At 41.3% G+C, this 12404-nt stretch overlaps 1 protein-coding gene across 9 annotated transcripts in view; it reads right to left on the bottom strand.

Moving 5' to 3' along the window:
• The window catches only part of SUSD6 (sushi domain containing 6), a 91648-nt gene that overhangs the window by 36874 nt on the left and 42370 nt on the right, over positions 1-12404 (bottom strand). For all 9 annotated transcript variants that reach the window (XM_077784109.1, XM_077784108.1, XM_021540767.3 and 6 more), the window contains 2 exons: positions 9960-10147; positions 5510-5539 (listed from right to left, as the gene is read on the bottom strand). In XM_077784109.1, the coding sequence (XP_077640235.1) occupies positions 5510-5539; positions 9960-10080 (151 nt within the window). In that variant the 5' untranslated portion in view covers positions 10081-10147. The remainder of the gene's footprint in view (positions 1-5509; positions 5540-9959; positions 10148-12404) is intronic.

Raw genomic sequence — 12404 nt, 5'->3', positions numbered from 1 at the left:
TTTTACTTACAGCAAGAATCAAGGATGCTAAAAGCAGCCCTGTATCCCAGATGACAGGCTGCAACGTTCCTTTGCCTCCCGTGCAGTCATACCACTGCCTTCCCAAGGAAGGCCTTCCTCATACATAGGACCAGCTCATGACTGGAAAGACCTGGTTAAAGTGGGACCACACATGACCAAGGCAATACTGACAGGAAAAATATACAATAGCATAAAATCAAACAAACCCAAAAAAAGCAACAAAAAAAATCCAGTTCTCTGAAAAGGTGCTCCAGCTCTGAGGAGTCTCCACAGCTGGAGCCATGTGCCAAGAGGCAGTCAAGCTCTCCAGGATGCTAAGAGGAGGCAGGGAGGCAGAACTTCTCACAGGAGCTAACCTCTTCCAGCCACACTGCAGTTCCAGTGTGGTCGCCCAGCAGAGGCATGGCCTTACGCCAGCAGGCAGCGATCTGGCCACCACTGCACACGCCTCCTCTCCCACACAGCACAAGTGCACTAACAGGGCCTGCACTGCCAGTCTTGTCATCTGCCTCTGTGTGTTTCATTACCGCACCAGTGACTAAAATTTACCTGCGTCCTGTACCAACAGAGAGCTCAGCTCTCCCAGCTCCCCCAGCAGTACATCTCCCCTCAACTGTTCCAAAAGTGGAGTCCAGCTTACTAAAAGCCATGGAGGAAACAGTCACCATCAAAGCATGAACTGTCAACTTAAAGAAAGCATTTAAATATTTGAGAAGTAAATGCAAATAAAGAGATTCAAAGTAAGAAGGCTCAAAGGTCAACCCTGCTTTGGGCTAATGGCATAAACATATGCAGCAAGACTAGTTTGCTGGGAAAGTCAAAGAACTGGAGGACTAAAATAATAAAATGTAAAAAAAACAAACTTGCCACCTTCATGGATTTCACTAAGACTTGCTCTTAAAGGTCTACTCATTGCAGCTTGTGATTATGTTCAAATTTCTCAGCTTGCATACAAAAAATCTGTAACTTCCTCCTCTGAGAAAGAGTGACAGCTGAACCCAAACAGGCATATTATAAACCTTTTGCCTTTTTTTAGTATTTTACAACCTAGGTCATTTACACCAAAGAAAGTGTTTACGATGAAACCTGAAGGTTGTCATTCAGGTGCATTCAACGGTTACTTCTGCTAGGGACAGCAAAACCAGGGAGAGAAGTGCTAGCTTCAGGATAATACAGAGCATTACTGATACTTTACACACTGCCTGTGCAAAAGAGAAAATGTGCTGCAGCACAAAGCATGGCTCAGCACAACTCATACAGTACAGCTCCTTTTCAAAAAGCACACCAGCAGGCACATAACTTGAACTACTGGAGACTGGTTACATAGCAGGACAGCCCCAGGGCTCTGAGTTTCAAAGACAGCTGCTCTGAAGTTACAAGAGGAATGGACACGGGAAACTGTTAGAAATCCACATTTCTCTCCTGCCATGACAGAGATATATCAACAGCTGTGAGTTTTGTTTGACAGACCAGAAAGCACATTCCTGAGGGCCTCTGCAGCATCAGCTAAGTCTCCTAGATGTTAAATCTCCAGCATGCTGGTGGTCGAGAATAAAGGCAGCACTAGAAGTCACTTACCCACTCTAACATAATTTCATTCCACATTTACAGTGACATACAGACACCACCTGGAAGGAAAAATCAGCAGCAGAGTGCTGACAAGGATTTAGAGTTGGGCAGCTTTAATAGGTTTATCTTCTTTACAAAAAGAGTTCCTCTATAGGGGTGAAGCATCCAAACAAATGCAGTATACCAACTGGGAAGAGCAAAGCAGCTTTTAATAGTGAACACAACTATTCACTTTAACAAAGTTCACTTTAATAGTGAACACAAACTAAGAAAAACGTAACTTTGAGAAAGTCACATACCACTGTAAACATGGCAGCAACTTCCACTTGAAATTCCTCCCTACATCATCTTTCACAGAAAATTGCTATACAGTCTTTCATAATTTCTCACCCCCAGATCACCATTAATGATGTTAGAGCACTTATAGATAGGCATAGCCAGTGCTCCAGTAACTGGTGTCTTCACCTTGATCTGCTTCTGCCTTAGATTCTGCACTTCAGTCCCTGGAGGGCACATGCACTTTGTAACCTTTAATTCTTAAACTCTCCACCAGTGTCTCACAAATCAGTCTTGTTGCCTACAGAAAAACTTCAAAATCCTGATGTTGTAGAGGCATCCTCCTGCATTAAGATATTTAACCCTAAGAAAGTAAACACACATATTTTACTACTAGAGTTCTCCCTCCCAAGGCCATGCAATTCTCAACTGTTCTAATCTACTTGCATAAATAAAACACTACTTTCTTTTTGGATTTGCACTACTAAACCATCAAGTCACTAATTTGCTTTATAAACCACTAGGATCTTTTTTACAACTCTATCTCTGGAAGCAGTCACCCTCCTGTTTTGCTGCACTCCCATCCCCCTCCTCTCCTTCCTAGAATCTTATTCTCCACCAATCCTCATTCATGTTCAGTCTCTTCTACCACCTTCCTACAAATCCCCATTCGCCTTACAACATTGGTAAGAGCACAAAAGATTTTTATTCTCTTTCTGGACAGTTTTATCAGTGTCTAAGCATATATCTGACACAAAATTCTTTACACACCACATTGGTCTTTTTCTCAGGACATAGAAAATGTTCTTTCTAGCCAGAAATGCAGCAGCAGCATTTGACTTTCTAATTATGACTCTGCGTGTGTCCAAGCTCACTATGTTTCTTCCCTGTCTGTGTGCTGAAAACTCAAGACAACATCCACCAGAGGTGCTTATCTCACTGTACAGCAAGGCAACATTTTTCAAGTAAGACATATTTTTCCCTTTACTGACAAAGTAAAAGATGTATCTCAAAAGCATCAGCAATGGTATTTTTTTGCTTTTGAACAAGAAATATTTTCCCAATTGAATTAAGATGACTGGCTAGACCTAAAATGCTGAGTCCACAGGATTTCAAGTAGCTCTTTTGTTACCCTACTGTTCAATTCTTTGGCTTCTGATCCCACTGAAATGCTTATTACTATATCAGGTGGATAAACACACTTATTTTTGCATTCACAGCACTGGACCTATAGAGAAGAAACACAGGAGAGATCTCCATCCAGCACCAGCTGTGCCAAAGTACACAAGCAATGAGGGAGCATCCCAACAACCTCTTAAGATTAGGCAGTCTTCTCAGTACAAGAAATCCAGAAGTTCCCCTCCCCATTCCATAACAAGAGAATCACTGTACTAGGCTGGGCCAAAAGCTTATTTTATTCTTCGACAGTTTAGCAACAAGCCTGCTCCAGCCCAATCCACCTAGCACATCCTGTAACTCATCTATGCAGCCCCACACCTAAGGGGTTATTTAAAATCCTTTTAACATCTGGAAGCAGTCCTCCAACTCCAGTGCAACACTTTGCAGAAGCAGAGCCTCAGGAATTCCTGTTTGCAAGGCAAGGTGAACGCGCCCCAGAGGTTTCAGTTAATTAAAAGAAAAATGTGTTTTTATATGCAGACCAGCACACACAGATAAGCAGGTATACAGCCTCTTGTGACAATGCCATAATCCTCTTCCAATTACTTTCACAAAGGTACAAACATTTCTGAGCTTGCTGCTCAAGTGCCTGTAGTACCATCTTCACTCCTGACTATTGGCAGATTGTTACCAGCAGTGTTTCAGCAGCCCTCATCTAGACACAGATTCCCAGGTTTAGCAGAGCCTTGACCAAAAAGCTGAATTTGACCACAAAAGCTGAAGACTCAACAATCTACAGTTTCCTACCTTGCCCCATCACTTGTTTACGCCTTCCCACCCATGTCAGCATACTGAGGTCATACCCACAGCTTTACACACCACACACCACCTATACCAGCAGTACTTGCAGTAACAGCCCAGGCTGAAGTTTGCTACAGTTCCACAGCAAATGTACTTCTTGCTCCGCCATCCCCACTGCAGAATCATTATCATGGCAGCATGAAGAGGAAGTGGTAACTACTTGTGGTACTTTGGTTAAACATAAGGGCTGGAGAAGCAATGGCAGACATGGGTTGCACAGATGAAAAACATAATAGTGCCCAGCTGCTCTGGGAACCAGTATAAGATTCAAAAGGGACAGAAAGCAGGAAAGAAACTGGGACAAGGTGATAAACAAACTTTCTTCTGTCCCACTGTCAGGACTTTTCCTGTAATACTAGGGGAAAACCCAAACTCTTCCCAAATGATTGCCTCTAGCAAATAAAAAAGAAAGGACTGAGTGAAAATAGGAAGAGACAGAAATCTGGATCTTCAGTCTAGTGGGCAGCAGTCCTCAAGGAACACCAAAATGGTGATGAGTCAGAACCTGGACTGTAGTTCATAACTAGTTTCTCCTGAAGAACAAAACCCAACTAGCACCCCTCCTGCTTCCCTCTGTGATGAAACTCATACCAGCTTCCATCTTTTGCATTCTAACCCAAGAAGCTACTATGAATTGGACCAGACAACTCTTGAAGTCTTTCCTAAAACAGCTGATTTTCCTGCTAGCAACCATAGCCAAGAATTGAAAGCTCCTTAATACTATGTGTATGTGATACTGCTTTTCTTACCAGGAGTAATATTCAGGCATTGAATATAAATAGAGGATTCAGATGATCCCATCAGCACTTCTGTTAACCCCCACTTTCTGAAGACCAAAATTTGGTAGGTGGCTTAAAATTCCCCTCCCACACATTTAAATGCTTCTTCATTAATCCATTCCCCTCAGATTTTGTTCCTGTGGTGTTTTTTGGGTTTTTTTTATTTGTTTTTCCTTGTTTGTTTGGCTTTGGGTTTTTTTTTTTTTTTTGTTTGTTTTTGGTTTTGTTTTTTTTCAGAGGAGGGGAAAAGTTCAGACCAAACAAATCCTATTTCAGAGTTCAACAAAAACATACAGAAAACTTTATTTTATATATTTAGAAGAGATAAGGAAACCAAATATGCTTCCCAACTGCTTCCAAAGTTGCATGCATCCATAACATGGCCACTGGAAAGACTTCAGATTTTTTATGAGCACTTGAAATAAAAAGCAGGAGTATCCATCCAATGGAATATATCAAGAATCACGCTGAGATACTCACTTTTCTTGATTAAAGGAAATGACAGGTTTTTTTACCTCAGTCTGTCCTCTCAATACTCTGTGAGCCTCTCAAAACTCTCACAAGCAGCATGTCTCTGCATTTAATGAAATATTTATCCAGATTTGTTGTTTTCTTGAGTAATTTGAAGTTAAAGGTTGTAGAAGGCACAAGGATCCCTTCCAAGCACAGTGAAAGGTGGGAAGCTGATCTCCCTCTCGCAAACTGAGGGCAGCCATCATTCCCAAATCCAAGGGTCAAAAATTAAAATGAGACAGAGATGAATCTCAAGCCTATCCAACACAACAAAAAGTATAATGGGACCCCTAGCTCACAGACACTTATATTAACCAATAAAATATCACACTAATTTCTCATAGTACAACAGTGAATTTAAGTCTACTCACATGCAGGTCCTTTGGATTTGCTTGGCCAACCTAGGACAGACAAAAGAAAGATTCAGGATTATTATTATGCTATCATGGTTTAAGTCAGCAGTTGGCTAAACATCACAAAGCTTTAATTCATTCTTCAGCCACTAAAACTCATTAAAATTTTAAAAGTTATGTGGCTTCTTGAGATCCTCATTACTCCCTTCAAGGCATTTACTTAAGTAACACTGCCTGGGTCAGTGTGTGTAGCAGTGTGAATATTATTATCATTATATGAATAGTCTAATCCTGAGCCTACCTGCATCTGCTTCCTAGCCATCTTTGCAGCCTGGCATTATTCTAGAAGCTCCTCACTATGCTCTTCCATACCACTCTGCTCTTATTAAGCTCTACATAGGGACTGTAAAGAGTAATTGCTCCTGAAAATGCTCCCCCTTCTCTCCACGAAAAAGGCCACACTGCTTTGGGCTGACACTGTAATTTCTCCAAACCCACACTTACATGAAGCATACAGGTTAGAATCAAGATTATCTGTTCATGCATGACACTCCATATTTCTGTCTGGCCATTCAGTGCTACAGTGTCCTTGTGTTCAGGGCCATTGAATTTATCCCTAGCTGTATAAACGCCTTCCTTTCAGCTGCATAATCAGAGACAAAGGAAACCTCTGCTTCGCAGAGATTCCCAAAGAATAGGAACAAGTCTGAATCTGCTCAATGAGCGGAGTGCGCTCTAACAAGCTGCTCTCTGCAATGCAAACAAGAGCTCCAGAGCTCTGTGCAAAGTAACCTTGGCACTGAAAAGACCTCAGAACAGCAAGCAGCAGATTGGCTGCATTTGCGTCACAGAAAACACACAGGAATGAAGTGGTTTCAGTTTATTCAAGCTTAATTTATCACTTTAATGGCAATCCTAAAAATTAAAGAGCTAACTTTATAGCATTTTGCACGTGCAGTCAACAAAAATCAGAATGTGTCTAAATCTAAATGGACTTAAAATTCCCGAGCCTGCATTACTATTAATTTTTAAAGGTTAATATTTACACTCTCTCATTTATGGGTATTGATATTTGCTTAATTTAATTATATTGGGATGTTTAATTCTTTTACCAACACATTTACTTGCATTTCCCAGGATCAGGAGATGTTATTATCAATAATGAAAGGCCCAACCTGTTTTGATAGGTTTCTGACAGAGCCAGTCATGAATCCAAGAGAGATTACACATTTGGAACATAGGAAGCTTTTAGAGTATTTTACAGACATGTTAAAATTTAATGAACAACTTTTAAAATTTAATGAACAACTTAATCTGATCTACTGTCATTCTTCCAAAAATAGCCTGGCCAGGCAGGAGGACCATTGTGAATTAGATATAAATACAAGGTCTTAAGGGACAAAGAAGGAGGGAGAGGGGATAAAATTACAAAAGTCACAGCAACAAAGAAAAAATGGAGAGGCATTATCTGTGGAAATGCAGATAAGGTTGTCATTGCTTTTCTCCAATGTTTCAGAAATTCCCCATCTCTATCTACTAAGCATCCTGGCTCTTAGCTACATTGCAGTTGAACCCTCAAAGAAACAGAAAAGACAGATGAAGAACAAAGCCTCAGTATTCCTGAGGAGCTTTCTAAGTCTCCTTGCTTGCTCATTCCTTCATTACTTCCCACAATTAATCTTGGAGAACTTGCCAGACAAGGAAAAACACTACAACAGTGATAAAGCTCAAAAAATATTCCTGAGCAACACTGAAGTTTCCATAAATCCTCCTCTGCTGACAAAAACTCACTGCTTGCCTATTACCAAGCACTGCATTTGTTTTGTGTTAAAATATGTGCAGTGGTTATTTTCATATTCATGGATATCTTTCCATGAAAAGGGGACAGTTCCCCAAATTCTAGAGTATGTTAGTGACTAAGCAACTTATATTCATCTCATGACACTTGAGGCTATTTGGATAGATTGCTTGAGACAAAGTGCTGAGTATTTTTCTTAAAAATCCATGCATAAATAAAACAGAGGACAGAGCAGATGCTTGCTGACTGAAAATGAGTCTGCTCTCTGCATTAAACGCATGGCAAAGAGAACATCTTCCTGCCCAGACCATGAATATGTCTCTAAGCTTCCTGGAACTTAAGCAATAGAATTTTTAAGCAGCAAAATGATTGCAATACAATATACCTCAGATGGTTTCATACATACGAATCACAAGCTCTGCTTTCTTACTCAGGGCTGAGCCAGACATTGTCTCCATGCATGTATTTTTATGAGAACATTCTTCAGCTTTTATAGCAATTTTGAGCTTGTCACACTGGCTCTACATTCAAGATAAGCACTACCACCACAAGATTTAATACAGTCTCCTGCTTCATGTTAACAGCGTTTTGCTCTGCTTGCTCTGAATGACTTTGCTGTGCAAAGTAATAAAGTGAGGATGGCAAGCTGGCTGGGGAAAGCTGATTTTCCAAGCGCCTCGCTAGTACTCTTTGTTTCTCCATCTGGCTCTCTGCTCCTCAGATGACATGCTCAGTAATGTTACTCATGGCTGGCATGCTGCTGCAGGTGCAGCTCCCTGGGCCCATGATGCATCACTGAGCACCCCCCATCCCTCCCAGCAATTGCCTTTTGGGTTGCTACATCCCAGCCTCAGAAAACCTGTACATGGAAGTGCTCCTCAGCAAGCCCTCCCCCAGGACTTCTTCCTGCATGTCTTACCCTCTGCTATGATCCTGGCTCCCCTCTGTTTTCTCACTTCCCCTGCAGGAAATGGTTCCTGCCTAGCCACTATAATCCTGTTTAGCAGATGATCTGCCTTCATCAGTTCACCACAACTGGTTTCAGATCCTGAAGCAAAAAGAACACAGAAAGGGAAATACAATGCAGAATCACTCTTGGGTCTTCTGACATGCCTAGCTAGCGCTTTTGTAATGTGATTGGATGTCTCAAAAATTGCATTAAAAAGGATTGTCAGTATTGTGGCAGCTTTTCCCCATCCAGCAGTCCGTGCAGCACAAGGCATTTGCATACTTATTGCATCTCAGCTGAAGGTGCTGCAGTGCCTAATGGGGTTTCAGATGGTGATGGTGCCTCAGGCTGGCATATCTGACAGGCTTACATCTGAAATGAGGCAGTGACACTATCACCAACAACACCAAGGTTCTAAAAAAGGCATGGATAGCCCAGATCCAAAAAGATCTTGTCCCTTTCCCACTGTCATTAACTATTCATGACAATTTGTCATGCTCTTAAGGGTGTCTTCCCCACCCCCTCATTACCTACAAGGCTAAAATAGGTCAGGAAGACATATAAGCCTGAGATATCTGATTTCAGCAGTCTCTCCCTTCCAACTCAAAGAGCCAGGAATAGCAAAAAGAAATCACTCCAAAACTCCTCCTCCAGAAGTTTCCAGCACCAGTAGACTTTTCCATACAGGATCATCTAAACTTTGACTGCATCTGGCAGCTAATGTTTATCCTGCTGTACCACACTGATGCTGAGGAATGTTGGTCTCATTACATTCTCAGGTGCCATGATATGTCAAATAAATTGGACTTTTTAGAGGTTTTTTTTACATAGGTAAGCTAATGCTCTACATTACAACAGCTGCTCAAGTCAAATCTGTCTTTTTGGGATTAACTCCTTCAAAGTTCTTGCAAAAGCAAACAAAGTTTCCCCTTCCATCTCATGCCTCTGATGACCAGACATTTCTCTACAGACAAAAACTAGATTGTGGCTGGTCTGAGAAAACGACATATTTCGGGGTATCCTGGGTAACCAAGCACACACTTCACATCAAATACTACCTTCTCAGTATCCACTATTCTTTCTTCCACTCATTTCTAAAAGGCACTCATTTCTAAATGTCCCATCTCTGATGACATTTTTCTTATCATCCCCCATTCCACTGTTTTTTACACTATTCACAACACTCATCCATCCAAGAAACATCAAAAGATGAGGGAAGAAAGAAGAGCTGAAAAGGGGGTCCAAGAGAGAGGCACAGGTAGCAGGTGTTAAGGTGTCAGAAGACAGCATACAAGGAAACACTGAACAGATTCATCAGCTGTGTAAAAGAGCTGGACACAATCTCTGCTTCTAGTCCTCCAGATGAGCAGTTCCTTCAAGGCACACAAATAACACTGTTTACATGAGAATCTCACTCAACACAAACATGGTCCATGCTCTTGAGATGCCCCAAGTGTCCCCAAGCTGCAGTAAAGGGATGAGAATGGAGGGGAAAAGAACCCATGGGAATCAAAACTACAGGATGAAGAACAAGCACTTACTCACTACTACGCAAAACTCATCCAGTTCAGACACTTCCCACTCTGCTAAACAAGTAGTGATGAAATTTCTTCTGTGTACAAATAACATCAAACACCACCAGTTTTCACCTAAAAATATACAGTCACTTCCAAACTTATATACCTCCCCCTCCCTGTAGCATATATAAAGATTTCACTTACCGGTGGACTGTGCTTCCAAGATAAAGGAACCAAAGAAAACTAGCAGACGAAATAACCCATGGCCAGTCAAAGCAAGAGATGATCCTGTGTTGCTCTTTGATGCTACCATTCCATGGCACATCTTTCACCCACCAAGGTTTCTTTTTAAAAAAATTCTGAAAGATCTGGTTGATCAGGAGCACCTTGGTCTACAAAAAACAGACAAAGCAAGAAAAAACGTTAAGCCAAACACCTACAACACCTGGAGAAGGAAAAGGGAAACTTAGAAACAGAGAGAAACCTTTTACATGTTCTAGCACTTAGGAGTCTTACTCAGTATTCACAGTCCTCAAGTAACAGGAGCAGAAAAAACAATCTTCTACACAGGAAAGACTAAAAGGAGCTGTATTAGAGAAAGAAAGTAACTTTTCACTCACTAATGTTTCAAATGAAGACTGCCTAGCTTACAATTAATTTTAGCTTTTCCCTTCAAGACAGCCCCAGAGACATAGCATCTGGAAGATTTGTTTCAAAAATTCTTCAAGAAAGCCAGTCTTTCTTCGCTCCCACCACTTTTCAGAGGGTCTCTGAGACACAGTAGACTGTAGGATAAATCAATCAAATGCTTCTTCAGCCACCTGGAGAGGCACAGCAATGCTGACAGCCAGCCGGCAGGCAAACACAAGCTTATGAGGAGGAATGTAAAACAACTTGCAAACCTCAAGTATAATGATCTGACAGGACAGAGCACAGCAATTAAAACTGCAGGATGTGACACTGCTCATACCTGAGGACTGAGGGATTCACCCACAGCCTATGCGGCACTGTCACAGCAAAAACAGCCTTGTACATAAACACACAAAACACAGCTAGGAAACAGAGAAAGCACAAAGCTGAACCCATACTTTGAATGAAGACCCAGCAGAACAAATTTCACCAACCTGTTATAGTTTTAAACTGCAAGGCCTCCAAAAGTAAACACACCAACAACCAAGCAACCCACCAAAAACACCCTGGAAAAACAAATCAACCAATAAAATAAAAACAACCCAAAAAACCCCACCTGGAAACACATTTCAGTACTTGTATCCTACTATTCATTACACACTCTCAGGTGAAAACAAATTTGCCAAAATTAATGGTTTTTACACCTGACAACAGGAATAGTTTTAATTTTGAGGAAAACCCCATTCAGCCACAGCTTCTTCAGTTAAATGATTCTGCAGACTGAAGGAGGATTCAGTTTTTTATTCAGTTTTTTATTTCATTTCCAAGTTTCCCAAGAAAATTCAAAACTGCTGGAAAATCTCAAAGAGATCTGAGAAGTGCAGAGGCAGGTATCGTACTCTCTTGTACCTTGTGAAGACAAACAGGACATCTGGGTTAGCACTCCTGCTACTGGGGAAGATCCTTAAGTACTTCTGAGATTAAAGCAACACACCTGAACTGACTAGAGAAACACATGACTCAGCCTCAACTCACATTTCCAATTACTCAGGCAAAACAGTAGATGCATTATGGGAGGGAATATCTAGATCTGTCAATAAACCTGGTAGCCATTCTAGTTAAAAAAGGGTTTTCCCTTAGCTCACTACTATGCTTATACTTCACAAAAGGGCTATCTTTAAAATTCAGATCTTTCTTTTTGGCTATCTCTCAGAAAAAAATTCTTTTTCTGCATACACCCTACCTTGAAATGTCATTTCAAGATGACAAAATATCATGTGAATTGGAGCTGCTGCTTCAATAAACTCTGTGTCTACCCTTTTTGTTTCTTGCTTCATTTGGAGAGGGAGGGAGAGGAGTGAATCTATACCACTATGCCTGTAGCACAGCCTATATATTTCTCATGTATTCCACAAGTATGGAGCCAATGCTTTGTTCAGCAAACTTCTACCATACAGAACAGAATAAGTATACGTTCACTTACCTGCTAGAATACCTTCAGCAACAATTAGACCATGGAATGAAAAAAATATGTGAAGAAAGCCAAGCCAGTTAATCTGTACATCTGCCCTGTGCTCTCAAGTCAGGCCTCCTGCACAGCATCTAAGCTCATATTCAATCAGAAGAGGCCAGCCTATACTCCAGGCCAACAGACAGCTGCTCTCCTCCAAGAGTCACTGCTCTACACAGAATTACAGCTCTGAAAAAGCAGTGCACCATCTTCAGCAAATACCCTTCTGATTAGACCAAGAAAGCTCTGTCCTCCCTATTCCAATTTAATGAAGCCTCATTAGTATAAGAACGTCTGAAAGCATTGCCAAAGTATTTTTTAAAAGTGACCCTCCCTGCCCTTGGAACAATACATGTCAGGTGACATGTAGCAGCAGCCAGGAGAGGTAGGAAGAGGGCATGCAATTATCACAAAATTTGCTGAGCCACCTGAGGTATGCCACCTTTCACCAGAGGCATTTTCCTCCCCCAAAGACTGCACCTAGGAGTCAGCAGTCCAGTTCTGGTCTC

The sequence above is a fragment of the Lonchura striata genome, chromosome 6 (genome assembly GCF_046129695.1).
Source record: "Lonchura striata isolate bLonStr1 chromosome 6, bLonStr1.mat, whole genome shotgun sequence".
Classification (NCBI taxonomy): Eukaryota; Metazoa; Chordata; class Aves; order Passeriformes; family Estrildidae; genus Lonchura; species Lonchura striata.
The sequence above is the reverse complement of the archived record's forward strand: the minus strand, read 5'-3'. Positions and strand labels throughout refer to the sequence as shown.